Here is a 21,385-nt window from a genome sequence, read left to right as displayed (position 1 = left end):
TGAGTGGGCAAGGACATGAGAGAATATAATGTGGAAAAATGTTGAAAGATCCGATGTACAGAGTATTTTCTAAATGGTAAGAAATTAAAAAGTATAGATGTACAGAGGGACCTGGTGTCTTTGTCCGTAAGTCACTGTATACTAACATGCAGCCAACTATTAAAATGTACCTTTGGTATAGTGGCTAGTACTGGTACCTCACAGAGCCAGGGACCCGGGTTCAATTCCTGCCTTGGTTGACAGTGTGGAGTTTGCATTTTCTCCCTTTGTTTGCATGGGTTTCCTCCGGGTGCTCCGGTTTCCTTCCAAAGTCCAAAGATGTGCAGGTTGGGTGGCTTGGCCATGCTAAATTGCCCCTTAGTGTCCAAAAAAGGTTAGGTGGGGTTTCTGGGTAACGGAGGTCGGGTGGAGGTGTGGACCTAGGTAGGGTACTCTTTCCTAAGGTTGGTGCCGACTCGATGGGTCGAATGGCCTCCTTCTGCACTGCAGGGATTCTATAGATTCTATTGGAAGAGAATTTGAGTACAGGAATAGTGAGGTCTTGCTTCAGTTGTATAGGAGCTGGTTAGACTGCACCTGGGATGCTGTGTGCAGTTTTGGTCCCCTTACCATAGGATGGATATTATTACCATAGAAGGAGTGGGTTCACTAGACTTATTCTGGGAATGGCGGGACTATCGGCTGAAGAGAAATTGGGCAAACTGGGCCTATATTCTCTAGAGTTTCGAAGAATGAGGGATGATGTCATCGGAACTTGCAAAACAGTTAAAGGAATAGACAGGATAGATGCAGGTAAGATGTTTCCTATGGTTGGAGAGTCTAGAAACAGAAGGCACAATTTCAAAATAAGGGGGATGCCACTTCGGACTGAGATGAGGAGAAATTTCTTTACAGGGGGTTGTGAAACTTTGGAATTCTCTGCCCCAGAGGGCTGTGGAAGCTCAGGCATTGTGTATGTTTAAAGCAGAGATTGATAGATTTCTGATTAACAATAATGGAAAGGATTATGGAGATGGTGGGTGTAAAAGGCATTGAAAAGTCCGATCAGCCATGATTGTATTAAATGGCAGTCGGATGTGGATTTGGCTTGATTGTCACATGTACCGAGGTACAGTGAAAATTATTGTTCTGCGTACAGTCTAGACAGATCATTCCATACATGAAAAAATATAGGACTTATAAAGATAGGTTTGACAGGCTGAATAGCCTACTCCTGTCCCTATGTTCCAAACAGTGAACAGACCAACAAGGTCCCAGCTTTGATCATCATCTCTTCTTGGATAGCTAAGATTAACCCGGGCACTCATAGGGATTCTGCAGTTGACCTCAGCACCAATTAAATTATAGAGAAGTTCCTGTTCCTGATTTTGTTTATTGGAAGTGTGTCCGTGTCAACGTTAGATGAGGAAGGATTCAGTCAAAATAGAGTTGGAACTACATTGAATTTTACAGCACAGAAATGGACCTTTCAGCCCAACAGGTCTATGCCATGTGTTTCTGCTCTTCCCGTCTTACATCATCTCACCCTTGTAAATGTGCTTCTGCTCCTTTCTCATGTACTCATCAAACGTTCCCTTAAATTAGGGTTACCTGAACCATTTCATGTGGTAGTGAGTCCCACATAATCACTACTCTCTCGGCGGTTCTGCTTTGTCACGCGTACTGAAGGCTGCCTTGGCTGTAGCCTCGGGTAAGCGCTCTCCAAGGCAGCCTTCAGGACGTGCGACAACGCAGATTCGCCGAGCAGAAACTGATAGCCAAGTTCCACACACAGGAGTACAGCCTCAACCGGGACCTTGGATCCATGTCGCATTACATTCACCCCCCACCGTCTGGCCTGGACTTGCAAAATCCTACCAACTGTCCTGACTTGAGACAATTCACACCTCTTTAAACTATGATTATCCCTCTCTCCAGTCGCTCCGTCTGGACCTGTAAAGAGTTAATTACAAAGACTCGCATTCAAAGTATCGTCTTGCATCATTGACTTTGTCTATATATGTGTTTCTGAAACCCACCTCATTCACCTGAGGAAGGAGCTGCGCTCCGAAAGCTAGTGATTCAAAACAAACCTGTTGGATTTTAACCGGGTGTTGTAAGACTTCTTACTTTGTATTCTTTCATTGCATGGGACTGTGTATTTTTTTTAATAACAGTGTAAATTAATGTTATAATAAAAGTGAGAGAACATGTACATCAGTCACATAATCAGAAATTGATAAATAGGAATCAAAAAACATTTGGTTGAGGAATCACAGAATTGTTACAGTGTGGAAGGCCCATCATGTTCGCACCAGCTCTCATAATGCGCAATTCACTTAGTGCCATTCCCCACCTACACCACATAAATCTGCACGTTTTCCCTTTTCAGATATCAGCCAAATTCCCTTCTGGATGCCTCAATTGAAGCTGACTCTCGGGCAGTGCATTCCAAACCTTAACTACTCATTGCATGTATGAGTTTTCCTTATGTTGCTTTGTCTCCTGTTGCCAATAACTGTTGAATTAAGTCTGACCTCACATTCTCGATCTTTCAACATTGCGATCAGTTTCTCTCTATCTACTCTGCCCAGACCCCTCATGGTTTTGAATACATCTATCATATCTCCTCCTGGCCACCTAAGAAGCATTTCCAAATGATTTCCTAGTTGAGGAGTTTTCATTATGAATTCTTTATCTGGTACTCGAGTATCATTCACAGTTCTCCCTTGTGCCTATTACAGACCAGCTCCTCTGAGGAGATGGGTCGATGGCTTGGACTTCTGCTTGCAGAGACAGGCTCAACCACGCAGCCAGAGGCTCTGCATTATGATTATGTGGATGTGGAAACAATAGCAAACATAGTGGATGCAGTTCGACATTCTTTCTGGTGAGTACTCTATCTATTATGTATAAAATGAATAACAAGCCTAATTTTTGGTGCTAGTACCTTATTGTCATTTATCATGCTAAAAGATCAAATCTTTACTCCATTTGCAAGTAGAGTCTGGAATTAAAACAGTAAATATATTCAACAATTTCAGGAGGAATCTGCACAGTTTTTAACCCTTTTTGTCTCTCCTTTCCAACGGTCCTCTGAGTCTTTTATGTGTGGGTTTGGACAGTGAGCATTAGTCATTTGAACATTGTGACACTTGTAAACTAATACAATTCTTTGCTCGCACAATGTACGGTGGCACAGTGGTTAGCATTGCTGTCTCACAGCGCGAGGGGCCCGGGTTCGATTCCAACCTCGGGTGAGTGTTTGTATAGAGTTTGCACATTCTCCCCGTGTCTGCGTGGATTTCCTCCGGATGCTCTGGTTTCCAGTCTAATTTTCCAGCAGATTTAAAACAGTCCAAAGATGTGCAGGTTAGGTGGATTGACCGTGCTAAATTGCGCCTTAGTGTCCAAAGATGTGCCATTTAGGTGGGGTTACGGGGATAGGCAGAGGGAGTGGGACTGGGTCTAGGTGACGTGCTCTTTCAGAGGTTTGGAGCAGACTTGATGGGCTAAAAAGCCAGCTTCTGCACTGCAGAATATTGATGAGTAATTTCAGCACTGGTCACTAGATAATAAACAGAAGCTGAATCCTCCCCCTAACTCTGTGAATGACAAACCTCACTGGTGTGGTTTTGTTTCTCAGTGTGGAATATGACCATGTTTAGTGGATTAACTTATTTTGTTTCATTACCTAGGTGGGCGACTTCCTCAAATAATTCTGCACTTTATCTGTCCGATTCCAGAACATATGATGAAGTACCATATGAGAAAGTACAGGTGAGATACCTCGTGGTCAGTAATGTTCTCAAGAAATATTTAAACAGAATTCAGACAATGGGTGCAAAGAATCACTTTTATCAGATTTTTAAAAATTACCAATATTATAGATCCGTTTTTGTGACAGGAAGAATGATAAGGCTAACAGCACTGTCCATTATAATAGGGTGAAGCAGCCAGCAACTTTTGACATCCACACATGCACAGTTAAATGCATCATATCGATTGATTCCAGAGATGAGAGGTTTATCTTATGAAGGGAGATTGAGCCGTTTAGGCCTATGCTCTCTTGAGTTTAGAACAATGAGAGGAGATTTGATTTTTATAATCTTTACTGTCACAAGTAGGCTTACATTAACACTGCAATTAAGTTACTGTGAAAAGCCCGTAGTGACCACATTCCGGCGCCTGTTCGGGTACACTGAGGGAGAATTCAGAATGTCCAAATTGCCTAAGAGCACGTCTTTCAGGATTTGTGGGAGGAAACCAGAGCACCCGGAAGAAACCCGCGCAGACCCGGGGTGAATGTGCAAACTCCACAGACAGTGACCCAAGCAGGGAATCGAACCTGGGACCACGTCTAGCAGGATCTGGCTACAATTTTAATACTAATGGTGGAACAAAGGGAAAGAAGTTCACAAAGTGCCAGATTTGAAGAAACACAGAGTCATGGGAGGGGGGGGGGGAAACGCAGGGATACAAGGTGGCAGATCTAAGATTGGAAGAAGTAAGAGGTAAGAAGGGGGAGGCGAGGCCATGAAGGGATTTAAAAGGTGAATGCAAATGTCAACATCTGAGGTATTGTGAATCAGGAGCTAATAAAGGCCAGCAGAAACAAAAGAGGATATAGGAACCTGAATTTTTAATAAACTGAAATTTAACAAGATGAAGGATAGGAGGCCAACCAGAGCAGTGTTGGAATAGCCAAGATTAGAAATGACAAGGTTTGAATAGTGGCAGAGAAGATGTGATGGCACCCGAAGTGATCCAGATCGGATGTTGAATGGTGAAACCAGTTGTGTGTCAACAATAAGAATCGGAAGGCAGATGAAGAGCATTTTTCTGAGGCCATGTGTTGTTACTGCTTGGAATGCAACACCTGAAAGTACAAGAACTGACAGGCAAATTATTTGTTCAACTGCTCTGCCAATTCCTTATTCACAAGCATACTTTTTTTTCTGTCTCCGCCTCCAAGGGATCAACATTTAAGTCAGATACTCTCCTTTTTACAGTTGTGATTTCTTTCAAATTCTTCACCACTGTCTGGGTGTCATAATCAGTCACTTGCAAGACCATGGCCAGAAATCTCCAGCCATTGGGATTCTCTGTTCCCGCCAGCAGTGCTCCCCAGTCTGTGGGTTTCCCAGCGGCTTGGCAAAAATTGGAAATCCCATTGACAAGCAGTGGGGGTAGAGAATCGTGCCTCCAGTGAACGGGGCGTCGCCAAGAAACATGTGCCTGGGGGACCGAAGAATTCAGCCCCATATTTTCATTTGAAGGCAATTTCAATTGAATGGTTTGCATCCGGTTTCCTCCCACAAGTCCCGAAAGACGTGCTTGTCAGGTGAATTGGGCATTCTGAATTCTCCCTCAGTGTACATGAACAGGGACCAGAGTGTGGCAACTAGGGGCTTTTCACAGTAACTTCATTGCCGTGTTAATGTAAGCCTACTTGTGACACTAATAAAGATTATTATTATGAATGTTAATGATGCAATTTTCATTCAAACCAACCTTTACCCCTCCAGAAAATGCAAATCATTTATTCTGTAAAGAGATTTTTTTGTGTGTTTCCCAGATCGTGTCTGTGTTGGAAATTAGTCTTTTACTTGAATTGCTGACTGAGTGATTATATGAAAATATAAACTTTCAAAACACCATTAAAACTGAACCTCCCAATGACACACTCATGTACAATGATATAACTGCAGGGTCATTTACATCCCTTCCCTGGTAATTTAAATCTGGTTTTAATTGTAGGGCTGTTACGTGGACAATTAGTTATCCTCCCCATGATTTCAGGTTTGAACTTTAGTACTTTGCTAGTCTGAACCAACAGAAGCAATAGAATTGGGTGCAACACTAGCTCAGAGCCTGTGGACTCATCATTAAATCAAGATATATTAAGGCATTTCCCCTGACTGACTTAGTAGCTCAATGCACCCTCTAATATAATGCTAAGCTATATGAGTTGGGATGGTCTCAGTCCATGCTGAAGAGGTTGATCTAACCATGGTACAAGTACCTGATGCGCACCATGTGACCTCAAGCTCAGAATAAATTGTCACATGACCACTCCTGGAACGTTCGGCTCAGGTCAGAAAAAATGTTGCTTTCTTTTGATGTGACAGAATAATGTTAAATTGGAGAGTAGAGAACAAAAGTAGACCATTCATTCCTTCAAGCCTGCTCTGCCATTCAATTAGATCATGTCTGATCTCTATCTTAATCCTTCATAGGCCTTGACACACTTACCAAACAAAAACCTGTCCCTCTGGGTCCTGGAGGTTCCAGTTGTTCTCACATTTGCAGCTTTTTGGGCCAGAGAATTCCAGATTGCTATTGCCTGTTATATGAAACATCCTGCTTTCCTTCAGCTATTCCCCATGTTCTTGATTCCTTCATCAGAAGAAATAGTTTCACTCAAGTTTGTGTGAAGCTATGGTGCTGCATTGTTTGGAACTACATAATAAATGTTAAGGAATTAGATTGAGAGATACTTAAAATGTATAAAAAGCTAAAACTCAATGTAACCATGGGTTCTGTCTTCATTTTTATTTAAGCATCTGGCGGATATTGCCAGGATTCTTGTGCACGTGCTCAGAATTACTATTGTGATACATAAAGCTGTGCTTTTACTTTATGATCACAATGATTTACAGTCAGTTAATATGGCTCAACCCAAAAACATGCTGAATTGAAATCTCTAACCTATCAAACCTTGTAAGAAAAGTCTCGGTCACACCCATTTTAGCAAGAGGATTTTCCTTCAGTTTTGAAATAGTGTTTCAAATCAGTTTCCTGGTGAGTGAGAAAGTGTTCTGTTGCTGAAAGCTTTCACAGATGTTTCCTCCACCCGCCTGTGACAAACTCTATCCTGTACCTCAACACAATGGCCATTAAAAAACAGCAGCCAGCACGAATCAATCTGGAGGAAGAGAACACCTTGACCAACTGTTACATTTTTTTATCTGAAGAAAGGACTTTGATGGAATGGCAGACTTTTGAAGTTTGTTCTAACAGTTCTATAAATAGTTTTCACACCGTGGTTTTAACAACAGGTTTCCCTGACATTGTCCAACCCCTCTTTTAAATGAGTTTTGATGTTATAAGTTATGACATATCATGGCGTTCGTATGGAGGGGTAAAAATGCTAGGATCCCAAAGAAGGTCATACAAAAAACAAAATCCGGGGGGGGCTAGCCCTCCCGAATCTACAATTCTACCACTGGGCGGCAACAGCCGAGCGAGTAAGGGGATGGATCCAGGAGCCAGAAGCCGAGTGGGTGCGTGCGGAGGAGGCCTCCTGCATGGGAACCTCCCTCCGGGCCCTCGCCACGGCAGCACTCCCATCCCCACCCAAAAAACACTCCACCAGCCCAGTGGTGACGGCCACCCTCCAATCCTGGAACCAACTGCGGCAGCAATTTGGCCTGTACAAAATGTCGGACAAGGCTCCCATCTGCAACAACCATAGGTTCACACCAGCACTGACTGACGCCACCTTCAAAAGGTGGAGGCAGGACGGGGGGACACTGACAGTCAAGGACCTATACACGGACGACAGGATCGCAACACTGGACGAACTGACAGAGAAATTTCAGCTAGCTGGGGGGAACGAGCTACGGTACCTGCAGCTCAAAAACTTCCTACGAAAGGAGACAAGGACATACCCACAACCGCCACGACAGACACTACTGGAAGACCTACTGGACGCAAGTATCCTACAGAAAGGGAACTGTAGTGACATGTATGACCGACTGGTAGATAGGGACGACACCGTACTGGACGCAACAAGAAGGAAATGGGAGGACGACCTGGGGATGGAGATAGGGTGGGGACTCTGGAGCGAAGCACTGCATAGGGTCAACTCCACCTCCACGTGCGCAAGGCTCAGCCTGACGCAACTAAAAGTGGTACATAGAGCCCACTTAACGAGAAACCGTATGAGTAGGTTCTTCCCGGAGGTGGAGGACAAATGTGAGCGGTGCCAGAGAGGCCCGGCCAACCACGCCCACATGTTCTGGTCTTGCCCCAGACTTGTGGAGTACTGGACAGCCTTCTTCGAGGCTATGTCCAAAGTGGTGGGGGTGAGGGTGGAGCCATGCCCGATAGTGGCGGTCTTCGGGGTTTCAGACCAGCCAGATCTATTCCTGGGGAGGAGGGCGGACGCCCTTGCCTTTGCCTCCCTGATTGCCCGCCGTAGAATCCTGTTTGGCTGGCGGTCAGCAGCACCACCCAGAGCTGCAGACTGGCTGTCCGACCTCTCGGAATCTCTCCAAATGGAGAAAATCAAATTCGCCATCCGAGGGTCGGACGACGGCTTCCACAGAACGTGGGAGCCATTCATGCAACTGTTCCGGGACCTGTTTGTGGCCAACGTACAGGAGGAAGAATAGTCGGGTGGCCAAGAACCAGGGGAAAATGGACGGGAATCGGGGGAAGGTAGCCGGGGGGAGGGAGGGGGGGGGGGCTACGGGCTCGGTATGGGGGTTTGATGGCAAGCCAAGGCCCAAAACCAAACTATAAATAAATGCCTATAAACATGTGCCTCGGCCATATTGGGGAATGTAAAATATGTATGCTGGCTAAAGGGGGCGGCCACAATTATTGTTATGAAGATGCTTACCTGTAAATATTCATGTTAAATTTTTGTGTTTTCCTTTTTTTTTTTTCTTTCTCTCTCTCTAATAACTTGTAATTTGTCATATATAAAATATGAAAACTCAATAAAAAAACATTTAAAAAAAAAAAAAATGATAGTGAACGGCAATGTGGCCGGACGTTGCTGGGAGATCCCTCTTCCGGGATCTACCCGGTTCACTCTGCCTCCCCAGATCTAATGTGATCTCGTGGGACGTCGCAATATAAATCCTGCACATTGTGGTCAGGGTCACTATTTTGCAAGTCTGCATATTGGAGTGAGACAGCTAGTCTCATTCTAATATGCATTCCCGTGATCTAGCCAAGGCTTGGGATCTAACCCCTTTGCCTCTGAGATCTTGGGTGAGTGCCATTCAGTGCTGGTCCTCACAAACAGGGACCAGATGGAACGGCACTCGCAGGAGTCTCCTAGGGGATCAGAGGCCCCCATTTGCATGTCCTTTGGGCAGGGTGGTGCCCAGGCACATGCTGGTGCTACCTGGGTACCCTAGCAGTGCCAGCCTGGTACCCTGACATTTCCACCTGGATTCCAGCCTGGCACAGGTGGCACGGCCAGGATGCCAGGCTGGCAATTTTCCCACACCAGGGATCCAACCGTGGGGTGTCCTGTGTGGGTGCAGGGCTGTCCGAGGATCCCCTTATGGGTGAGTTGAGGCTTTCTGGGGGTTCGGGCATTGCATCAGTGGGGTTGAGAGATCGGTGGCAGTCTGATTTTCTCCTATTCTAAGCAGTTCCGGCGAGTGGAGCTCCTCAGCGCAAGAAACGGGACGAAGCATGGCTTCGTCGGGTGTTCTCTGCTAAGGTCCAGAGTATAACCAGAGTCCCAGCAGATAGAATGGTGTTTCTCGACACCCAGTTAAACACACCCGTTACGGGACACTGTTCCAATTTGGTTAGATCGTCCCTACATTTTAAACAATTGATCTGAAACTCCATGATTAGCAGGCATTTTAATCAAAATAAAATTGTTCTCTTGTGGGAGGAGAGAACAGGGCTGGTGGGGGGATGAGTGGGGTGGGGTAGTGGGGGGAGTGGGACGGGAATAGTCGGAGAGAGGAGTGGAATGGGGTAGTGTGAGAGGAGGGGTGGGTTCTGGATCAAAGGTATATTTTGTTTTAATTTACCTGGCCCTCATCTGGCTAATCCATGGATTTCACCCCCTCTTGCCCATCCTACGGCAGCACTTTCAGGAGCAGACCTCCCAAATACAGAAGATAAAATGGAGTTGTAGTATTTGGCCATGACTTTTAGATAAGGAGCCTCAGCTGACCATGGTGAAGACAAATGTCACAAAACTGGACTCTGTAGCACCTGAGTCCCTGGTGTTTTGGGTACTGTATCGCTACCAAAGTAGTGTCTGTGCTGCACAAGCACTCTTCCTGACTCAGAAAGTCATGGAAATATTTGGGATAATACTGATTTGATGCCTGAGCTTCCGTTTCTGACATTGCTGCTCCAATTAATATCTCTTGAACTTGCACAGCTAAACATGCATGCAGTGACAGAAGGTGGTATTTAAAGGGATCATTAATTGGTGAAGTACTGACAGGAGTGGTGTTGCAGTGAAGGCCTTGGATCTGAATTCAATGTTCTGGCCAGACCATTAACTCCCAGTTATTGATGCTGCAGTTACCTTTCACCTTGGCCAGTAACATGAACAAAAGAATGAGCAGAGTCTGAAAAGAGAGGGATAAGCAGCTTGCAAAGCGAACAGGAGGAGGTGAAGGGCTCCCAGCAGGAGGCCTTATCCAACCAAGGCCTTATGGTGTCATACCCTGCAATTATGGACCACCTGTCCTCCAAGAGAGAGGGGAGTATGTCAGTGAATCCGGTGCAGTGTGTTTGGGTGATGTTCCGGTCTCTGTTGAATATTTGGCAGTGAGTGCAAGCTGTGAGAAATAGATGTCAGTCTCCGAGCAATACTGTGAGGATGAAGTGAAGCTACGAATGTGAAGTATGAGTTGTGATGCTCCAGAATGTTGAAAGGTGAGTGAAGTGTGGGTGGCGTTTTCCAGCTCTGCCTGTTGCCTGTTCCTGCCAAAAGCCAATGGACCTTTGGCTGGTCTGCCGAATCTCCCATGGCAGGTCAAATTCCAATTAAGGGGCAATTTAGCATGGCAAATTCACCTACTCTGCGCATCTTTGGGTGAGGCGAAACCCATGCAGACATGGAGAGAATGTGTAGACTCAACACGGACAGTGTCCCGGGGCCAGGATCGAACCCAGGCCCTAACCACTGTGCCACCGTGCCACCCCGAGCAGTATGTGAGCTGAATGATTTATTTGCAAGGATGGTCACTTGTGTGAGATCAGTAATCTTTCAGGTCCTCGACTAAGCTGCCAAAATTGACAGCAATGGCTTTCTGCTCCCACTGCCTTTTCAGTGTCTGGCTTCTTGATCCCCTGTGAGTGGCGAACATTTTCCCTCCTGCACGAAGACCTCCAGTGCTGGATCAGAGAAGCTTCGCACACACCCTCTGCCCTGTTACACCACACTCGCTCTCCTTGTAGATTAGATACTATTCCACAGATGCATCCAACATCTGCTATAACCACAATGCATTTCCCTTTTAAGAGATGCAAGCTAGCTTTAAATAGTACTAGCTTTTCACAAACTTGCCCCTGTCCATCCCCAGCTGAAGGACTTTGCTGGCCGCATTGCGACAAACGGACACAGGTTAATCGTGCATTACCGCCCCCATGACATTTTCTGGTCTTATCCAGCTTTTTGCTCCATGGTGTCCCAGGAAGGGACCGGTGATGCTTTGGGCCCAGTGAGTCAATGCAAAGGATTGTATTATCTCCGATGCACTGTTTTCCCAGGCCAGTGAGTGGGGATGTAGGAAGTGGGTAAAATCGACCCTAGTGCTCGTAACTGAAGAAAGGAAAATTAGTTAGTATTTAAACCCTACCCTAATGTAGGGTAAAGGCCCTATACATGAAATGCTAACCTATCTCTGCCCTTCTCGGATGCTGATGAACTGTGAGCATCTTCTCCACAATCTCTGTTTTTCTAATTTCAGATTTGTAGCATTTACAGTTCTTTATTTATATGTTTATGTTTCACTACAATTCTTCTACAAAACGTGTAGCATTCTTTCACAGCTCTGCTTCCGCAGCATATTTTAAACCATGATCATGGAAGGTATTGACAGGTGTGGCATAAAAAAACAGCCTGTTTGACCTCTGTGGACCTCTAGTTTCCTGTGAGCCTCATTTAATTTATGACCATCAAAGCACCGCCTCTGATCTGAGAAGTCTCTCCCATATACTTTCACAGGAACAAAGACTTTTCCCACTTTAGTCTCGAGGGAATATTTCACAGGCAGGAGGGACTATATGGTGGGAATTTATGCTGTGTTACAGAAAAAACGGCTGTTTTTAAAGTCTGTCCCTCCAGATGCAAATGTGATCCTGAACCCTGTCGCATCTAACCAGTGCGACTTAATAGAGTTTTCATAAGATGATGAGGGGGATAGATAGAGTGGACATTCAGCGGCTTTCCTCGGGTGGATGTAGCTGTTACAAGGGGGCATAACTATAAGGTTCAGGGTGAGAGATATAGGAGGGATGTCCAAGGTAGGTTCTTTACTCAGAGAGTGGTTAGGGTGTGGAATGGACTGCCTGCTGTGATAGTGGAGTCAGACAATTTAGGAACTTTCAAGCGGTTATTGGATAGGCACATGGAGCACACCAGAATGACAGGGAGTGGATAGCTTGATCTTCGTTTCAGAAAATTCTCGGCACAACATCGAGGGCTGAAGGGCCTGTTCTGTGCTGTACTGTTCTATGTTCTATGTTTAACACTGCTTTGCCTTCTAATGGCAGATTAAAGGTAAGGTAAAGTCACCATAGCCCCAGATGACCATAGGCTGCTTTCCCCTGTGAGGGGGAGAGCTGACTGGTGGTTGTTTAGCCTGAGGATCACCACATCTGAGGCAAGGGGCAAAGTTGAGAAGGCAGGGCCTTCATAAATCACCTCAGGGAATTGAACCCACGCTGTTGGCCTTGCTCTGCATCACAAATCAGTTGTCTAGCCCTCTGAGCTAAACCAGCCTCAAGGATGTCATTGCTGAACACTGGTGAGATCAACAGGCAAGTGCCCAAGACCATAGGTGAATTCAATGATTTCCCACTGCTGTAATATCCAAAAGGCCTGGGGCGCGATTTTCCGCTCCCCACGTGGCATGGGAGAATCGCGGGAGGGCCCCCTGACAAAATTCGCGAATCTCGCCCCCCCCCCCCCCGGCTCAGAAGAATCGCCGCTCGCCGTTTCTCACGGCGACCGGCGATTCTCCGACCCTGATGGGCCGAGCGGCAAACGCACCTGGTCGCTGCACATCGTGAAACGGGAGTGAGAAGCCCGTTTGGGGCCTGTAAGGTGGCCTAGAAAGGAAAGAGCACTACGACTGTGCTCGGGAGGGGACAGGCCCGCGATCGGTGCCCACCAATCGTCGGGCCGGCGTCCAAATCGGACGCACTATTGCTCAGTTTTTACTGCAAGGATAGTCCCAATTGCCCGCATTTGGCCCAAAACCCTCTATACCCAGCCTTCCCATATAACTGTCTGAATGCTTTTTAAAAGACAAAATTGTACCCGCCCCTACTGCTGGCTCTGGCAGCTCGTTCCAGACACTCACCACCCTCTGTGTGAAAATATTGCCCCTCTGGACCTCTTTGTATCTCTCCCCTCTTAGCTTGAACCTATGCCCTCTAGTTGTAGACTCCCCTACCTTTGGGAAATGATGTTGACGATCTACAATATCTATGACCCTCATTATTTTATACACCTCTATAAGATCACCTCTACGCCTCCCACGCTCCAGGGAAAAAAGTCCCAGCCTCTCCAATAACTCAATAGATTAAGTCCCAGTAGTTTCCTAGTAAATATTTTCTGCACTCTTTCTAGTTTAATAATATTCTTTTTATAATAGTGATCAGAACTGTACACAGCATTCCAAGTGTGGCCTTACTAATGTCTTGTACAACTTCAGCAAGACATCCCAACTCCTGTATTCAATGTTCTGACCAATGAAACTTAGCATGCTGAATGCCTTCTTCACCACCCTGTCCACCTGTGACGCCACTTTCAAGGAATTATGAACCTGTACTCCTAGATCCCTTTGTTCTATAACTCCATACTATGAACTGAGTAGGTCCTGCCCAGATTTTGATCGACTAAAGTGCATCACCTCACACTTATCCAAATTAAACTCCCATCTGCCATTCATCGGCCCACTGGCCTAATTGTTCATGATCCCGTTGCAATCCTAGATAACCTTTTTCATTGTCCACTATGCCCCCAATCTTGGTGTCATCTGTAAACTTACTAACCATGCCTCCTAAATTCTCATCCAAATTATTAATATAAAAAACAAATAACAGTGGAACCAGCACTGATCCCTGAGGCACACCGCTGGTTACAAGCCTCCAGTTTGAAAAACAGCCCTCTACAGCACCCTTTGTCTTCTGTTGTCAAGCCAATTTTGGATCCAATTGGCTACCTCATCCTGGATCCCATGAGATTTAACCTAATGCAACAACCTACCATGCAGTACCTTGTCAAACGCCTTGCTAAAGTCCATGTAGATGACATCGACTACACTACCCTCATCTATCTTCTTGGTTACTCCTTCAAAAAACTCAATCAAATTCGTGAGACATGATTTTCCACTCACAAAGCCATGCTGACTGTCCGTAATCAGTCCTTGCCTCTCTAAATACCTGTAGATCCTGGGCGGGATTCTCCCAACGGGGAGACTAAGTGCCAACCCCAGAGTAAAAACCGGAGTATTTCACTCCGGCGTCGGACGCCGCTCCTCGCCCCCTATTCTCCCGCCCCCGGGGAGGTAGGAGCAGCGCCGCGTCATTTACGCGCGCCGGGCCTTGGGCGCCGTGTAAATTACGCAGCCGGCGCCGTGTAAATGATGTCACCCGCGCATGTGCAGGTTGGCCAGCGCCAACCGCGCATGCGCGGTTGCCGTCCTCCCCGCGGGCGCCCCGCAAGAAATGGAGGAGTGATCTTGCGGGGCGGCGGAGGAAAGGAGTGCATCCTTCAAAGACGCCGGCCCGCCGATCGGTGGGCACCAATTGCGGGCCAGACCCCTTCTGAGCACCCCCCCCCCCGGTGCCCGATCCTCCCTCCGCCCCTGCCCCCACAGGCTGCCCCCGCAGCGTTCGCGCGCTGTTCACACCGGCAGCGACCAGGTGTGGTTGGCGCCAACGTGAACCCGTCGTATTGAGCAGGCCGCTTGGCCCATCTGGGCCAGAGAATCGCCGCTCGGCCGTTACAAACGGCGAGCGTAGATTCTCCGAGCGGCCTACCGTAAATCTCGGCGCGCCGTTTTGTGGGGGGTGGGTGAATCGCTTGCGGGTGCCGGGGCGGCTTGGCGGGACTCTCCCGGCGCCCCCGCGCTTCTCCCACCCGGCGTTGGGGGGGGAGAATTGCGCCCCCTGTATCTCAGAATGCCTTCGAACAACGTATCCACCACAGACTCTAGGCTTACGGTCTGTAGTTCCCAGGCTTTTCCCTGCGGTCCTTCTTAAACAAAGGCGTAACATTTGCTATCCTCCAATCTTCAGGCACCTCACCTGCGGCTATCGACGATTCAGATATCTTTACTAGGGAGCCTGCAATTTCCTCCCTGGCCTCCCACAACGTCCTGGGATACATTGCATCAGGTCCCGGGGATTTGTCTACCTTGATGCGCTTTAAGACTTCCAGCACCTCCATCTCTGTAATCTGTACACGTCTTTAATCCCTCATCCAAAAAAAAGTAACGTTCTTCTCAATGGTCCTATATCCTAGAAAGAGGAAATCCCACCGGCAAGACTGTATCTCCGCTGCTCACTCTAAATACAGTGACAATGTTCCTGGGACAGAAAACCATCATATTTACATATACCTTCAAAGTTACATAGCTATTAGTGTGTGTTGATATTCTGAATAAGGGCTGACACAGGTGGGAAGTATTTTGCAAATTGTTAAATACAACGAATGGCTATTTACGTACCTTCTCCACACTGGCAGTTTCCATCAGAAAGAACAAAAGACTTGCATTTGTGTATCGTCTTTTATGAGCTGTGTACGTATCAAAACACTTCACAACCAATGAAAGACTGAAATGCTGTCACTGTTTCAATGCCTTACATACGGCAGCATTTGAACAACTGCATCAGAACAGTACCGCAGCCTCATCCTCCTCCTTTTCTTTCGAAAACGATGACTCATGGTCCGGTGTTTTAATATTTAAATGAGACCCCCATTTCTGGACCTATTCCTGAAATTTGTGAGTTGGAGAGCGCAGTGACGCCAAAACAAGTTGCTTTTTCATTCTCCTCCTACCTTCACTTTAGCACCAATTTCTGCCGTTCTTGCCTGTCTCCTTCCCGTTCTGTCCATTGGCTTCCTTTTCCCTGAAATGCCTTGGCTGGCACCTGAGCTAAATAAATTTTGAGAGGTCCGGACTGGCAATGTGTGCTGGGCATGCGTTTGTTGACTGTATCTTGCCACAGTTAAGAGGATGAGGCTGGAGGATAGGGCTTCATTGATCCTTGTATCTCTCCGTTCTGGTGCGCGTTGTCCAAGTGCTGCATGGATCACCACCGTTTCAATGGCTGATGTATTTGGACCCCACTTGGTCCAACCTTAGTGACCTCAGCAATGCTTCAGCACAAACCAAACATCAAACTTTATTGATCTGCCCACATTGGGGAGTGTACTTGCTAGCCGCAGCTTTAACAGGCCTTTGGCTCACAGTTTTGTTTTTGTCTTCTTCAGGTTGAAGAGCAGAAACGACCTGTCACCTCACAAGTAAAACGCCAAGCCTCAATGTCAGCTGATGCCTCACAGAAAATTAATGTTCAAACTAAAGTTAAACGGCATGGCTCAAGTAAGCACACTGTTTTAATCACAATTTATTCCTTTCCAGACTCGTGTTCCATAATGTATTTGGGGGAAGTAACAAGGTACGGTGAGCTAAAATGGTGAAACAGGGACTGCCATGTTGATGGGGGGGGGGGGGGCTACTTGCTAAATGGAAGACTCCCGAGTTCAACATAAGATTCAGCTGCTACTTCATTCACTTATCAGAGAACTGTCACTGATTTTAACTTGTTTGGTTTTCCAAAATACTCTGAGGAGGAGCTTTTGATAAAGTCACATGACTCATTTAAAGACCCCCTGCTGCTTGCCTGATATTTTTTTAAGTTTTTATTTTAAAGCTCTGCCATCACACAAGTTGCAGTGATGTTTTTGCAGTGACAAAGATATAGGGCGGGATTCTCCGACCCCCGGCCGGGGTCCGGGGTCCTGGGAGGGGGGGGGGCAATATGGCCCCGGGGGGTGCCCCCACGGTGGCCTGGCCCGTGATCGGGGCCCACCGATCCGCGGGCGGGCCGGTGCCGTGGGGCACTCTTTTCCTACGCGTTGACTGTGTCAGCCTCCGCGATGGCTGATGCGTAGGTGACCACCACCCCCCCCACTGTGTGGAGTCTGCACGTTCTCCCCCGTGTCTGCATGGGTAGTATACATGTTCACCCCGTGTCTGCGTGGGTTTCCTCCGGGAGCTCTGGTTTCCTCCTACAGATGTGCCCGTTAGGTGGATTGACCATGCTAAGTTGCCCTTAGTTTCCAAAAGGATTGGGAGGGGTTGCTGGGTTACGGGTATGGGATGGGGTGTAGGCTTAAGTGGGGTGCTCTTTCCAAGGGTCGGTGCAGACTCGATGGGGGCTGGTTTAGCACAGGGCTAAAAAGCTGGCTTTTAAAGCAGACCAAGGCAGGCCAGCAGCATGGTTCAATTCCCGCACCAGCCTCCCCGAACAAGCACCGGAAGGTGGCGACCAGGAGCTTTTCACAGTAACTTCATTTGAAGCCAACTTGTGACAATAAGCGATTTTCATTTCATTTCATTTTCATCTGTGCAAATACTCTGTTCAGATTTGAATGGGTGCTAACTCTGAATCAACAAGTGTGATACCTGGAATGATACTGAGCTGTTAGGTCGGCCCGCAACATCAGTATTTTGCCCACTCAAAATAACAATTGTTTCATCACTAACTTGGGTTATTTTAAGAGTTGTAGAATTCCTGCTAAGCCATCAGAGCTCTTTTTGATTTTGATTAACTAGACATATCGCAAGTGCACTTTCCTCACAAGCTTCCCCTTCCCCAGTGAGAGTATCAGAAAGTGACAGCTCCATCAGGCTCTGTAACTAAAACTGACTTGGGGAGAGCCAAGGAGATTACCCGTGTGTTTCGATTTAAATTGTTTCTGCTGAATATACTGTCCAAGAGATATGGATATAATATATTCAGATTTTGTATTTAAAAGTTGCATCAAAATACATGCAGCCAGCTCATTTAAAAAGAATTATATATTATCAGTGAGTAGGTCGGTATTTTCTGTTGCAACAAATGTAGGAGTGTAGGAGGTGAGGTATCCACAGTGAGTTTCAAAATCCCACACTACTTGTCTAAACATGAAATGCTGCGTCCACGATAGCGTTTGCACTTCTCTCTCAATCCCACTGTCACTATGACAATTCAGAGTTTACTATAACACTGCATCCCAGCTCACACATGTCCTGGACAGATGACAGCTCAGAAACATGCATTTCTTTTGACCACACTGCCTTTGTCACGTGGTTGCAAGGGGCTAAGATTAAACCCAGATCACATCAGGACCTCTGTTAGCATTATTATCCCATTGGTATCAGGTCACACAGCTGGTAAGCTTGCTTTCTGTAGCGGTAAGGCTTCACTAAATACGATGCACCTTGCTCAGAAATTCAAGGCCAGCTTTATAGTGCAGTCCTTCCTTTACAGGGACAGGGACTCATTCACCCCCTTGACAGCGACAAATGGGCACAAAAGTCCCACAGTAGTTTGTTAATTAACACCTTCTTCAAAAGAGTATTTTCCTTCCATGAACCTCATGAATAGTTATCAAAACCTAAATAGGTAAAGAACATAGGCAATACTAAATTTTTGATTCTAAGCTGTTGAGTATAGTATGGAATCATACAGGACATTACTTCCTCAGGGAGTTGGAACAAGACTGAATGTTCAGAGACAATGGCCGGAACGTCCCCGGGGTGAGGGGTGCATCCAACCCTGTTGACATGGTGGGACCAGAAGGTCCACTGCCCCCATGACTGGGACACTGCCACTTCAAAACAAGCGGCGGGTTGTGTGGAAAATTCCACCAAAAAGCAATTATTTTTTTAAATGCTGTTTGAGTCATTGTTTGAGATCCTGTATCAGTCCAGGCAACAGCTCGTCTGGCATTTGAACAAATCCTACTGTGCGCACAGTGCATCACAATTTGTAAAAGGCTTTTTGAGTGAAATAGCCTCATACAATAGCCCAAACCTGGCACCCACCATTTTCACCAGGGGAGGGAAAATGGGGGACGGTTGTGGTTTGCATATCTGTGGTCCGTACTGGCAGCTGCCCATGTAAAAGTGCAGCCTGCTTCAAACCGATCCAATTCTCGACACTGGAATGTTCAAAACTCGATTTGCGACCTTTAGACTTTCCAGAAGACTCTGTGGATAGGTAGTACACCCTTTTTGATAGGTCCAGGGGCACCTTTAAGAGAGGTCAGGCGTCCTTTGGGATATTTTAGACGTAGACATGAATGGATGTAAAATGTGGTTAAATGCATTGGAACTGCAAGCTGTCAAGGCAAGTGTTGAGCTGTCAAGGGAACTGTAAATCCCATTGTAACTGTAAAGCTGACAAGGCAAGTGTTGAACTCTCAAGGGAACTGTAAAGTCTATTGGAACTGTAAAGCTGTCAAGGCATTTAAATTAATTTTTAAAAACCATGCTGCATTAAGAAAACAGTGTTTGCTGTTTCACTCCATCGGTAGACATAATCCAGAGGGGTTATCATTTATAGGATTGGTGGTGCATGATTGATTTCACAACTTATTGTTATCACAGTGATGTGCCTGTCAGTTCAGTTTGATTGACAGCTACAAGTGGTGACAAACTCTTTGATGTGGGACTATGAATAATGAATACAAATGCTTGTTTTTACAAGGGGATTAAGCACTTGAACAAAATGTTTATTTTTATAAGGAAGTATGGGTGGAATTTTAAAGCCCCTCCCACCAGTTGAGTTTCTGCTCACACTGAAGTCGATGGACATTTCAACAGCTCACCACATTTTTGACCGATGGGACAAAAAATTCCACCTTGTGTAATTGAAGTAATGTAACTGTACTGAATGGGGCGTTTATGAATGAGAGATTCATAAAAAATAAAGTTCGCTCTAGACGATAAGAACTTCATCTTCTTTCATCTCAGGATGGGGTCCTGAGATCTACCATGCTTGATCCTGGGTGAATTGGGATGGAGGGTGTAAGGGTAAAGGGTGGTGGGTGAGGGCCTGTGTTAGCATGGGTTGGCACTAACGGTAGAGGGGCATATGTCAGAATAGAGAATGTCAGAGGGAGATAGACAACCTAGTGGAGTAGTGCAGCGCCAACAATCTATCCCTCAATGCCAGAAAAACTAAAGAATTGACTTCAGGAAGCAAAGTACTGTACACACCCCTGTCAGCATCAATGGGGCCGAGGTGGAGATGGTTAGCAGCTTCAAATTCCTGGGGGTACACATCACCAAATATCTGTCCTGGTCCAGCCACGTCGACGCTACCATCAAGAAAGCACAACAGCGCCTATACTTCCTCAGGAATCTAAGGAAAATTGGCATGTCCACATTAACTCTTACCAACTTTTACAGATGCACCACAGAAAGCATCCTATTTGGCTGCATCGCAGCCTGGTATGGCAACTGCTCGACCCAAGACCATAAGAAACTTCAGAGAGTGATGAGCACAGCCCAGCCCATCACATGAACCTGCCTCCCATCCATTGACTCCATCTACACCTCCCAAGCGGGCAGCATAATCAAAGACCCCTCCCACCTGGCTTACTCACTCTTCCAACTTCTTCCATCGGGCAGGAGATACAAAAGTCTGAAAACACGCATGAACAGACTCAAAAACAGCTTCTTCCCCACTGTCACCAGACTCCTAAACGACCCTCTTATGGACTGACCTGATTAACACTACACTCATGTATGCTTCACCCAATACTGGTGTCTATGTATTGCCATTGAGTACCTTGTGTTGCCCTATTATGTATTTTCTTTTTATTTTCTTTTATTTTCATGTACTTAATGATCTGTTGAGCTTCTCGCAGAAAAATACTTCTCACTGTACCTCGGTACACGTGACAATAAACCAAACCGAAGCAAACCAATATGTTGGTATGGAGGGTGTGAGGTGCTGTGGGGGCTTCAAGTGGCACGAGTTTGCATGGTTGGGGCACAAGGAGTGTGTGACAAATGGGGTGAGAACTAGAGGATTATTTTTGTTTTGTTTTTTTACAGCTAAAGTCCCGGAGCACCAAGGCAGGCCTTTAAAACAGCTCACCTCCATACCCGACTGCCCCAGTGGTGCCCTCCACACTGTTTGCGGGGGTGACTCTTGTATCATCCACACCCCGGAACCAAAATCAGATCATCCAGGGAACCTTCCCCAGACACAATTTTTGCAGTGTTGGGAATGTTTCTGACTCCGTTTTCCTGAGTCAGGAGCAAAATTTCAGGCCTGAGAGATTTTGAAATTCTCACCTTTGTTTTCAAACTCCTCCAAGGCCTCGCCCTTCCCTTGGATTAATCTCTTCCAGCCCAACAACCCTCCAAGATATCTGCTCCACTAACTCTGGCCT

General features: G+C 46.4%; 1 protein-coding gene across 4 annotated transcripts in view; it reads left to right on the top strand.

Moving 5' to 3' along the window:
- The window catches only part of afap1l1a (actin filament associated protein 1-like 1a), a 220,486-nt gene that overhangs the window by 183,226 nt on the left and 15,875 nt on the right, over window positions 1–21,385 (top strand). For all 4 annotated transcript variants that reach the window (XM_038795505.1, XM_038795506.1, XM_038795507.1 and 1 more), the window contains 3 exons: window positions 2,724–2,869; window positions 3,678–3,759; window positions 16,424–16,535. In XM_038795505.1, coding sequence (XP_038651433.1) covers window positions 2,724–2,869; window positions 3,678–3,759; window positions 16,424–16,535 — 340 coding nt within the window. The remainder of the gene's footprint in view (window positions 1–2,723; window positions 2,870–3,677; window positions 3,760–16,423; window positions 16,536–21,385) is intronic.

Source organism: Scyliorhinus canicula, chromosome 4 (assembly GCF_902713615.1).
Source record: "Scyliorhinus canicula chromosome 4, sScyCan1.1, whole genome shotgun sequence".
Classification (NCBI taxonomy): Eukaryota; Metazoa; Chordata; class Chondrichthyes; order Carcharhiniformes; family Scyliorhinidae; genus Scyliorhinus; species Scyliorhinus canicula.
Note: the sequence above shows the minus strand (reverse complement) of the source record. Positions and strands in the feature narration are given on the sequence as shown.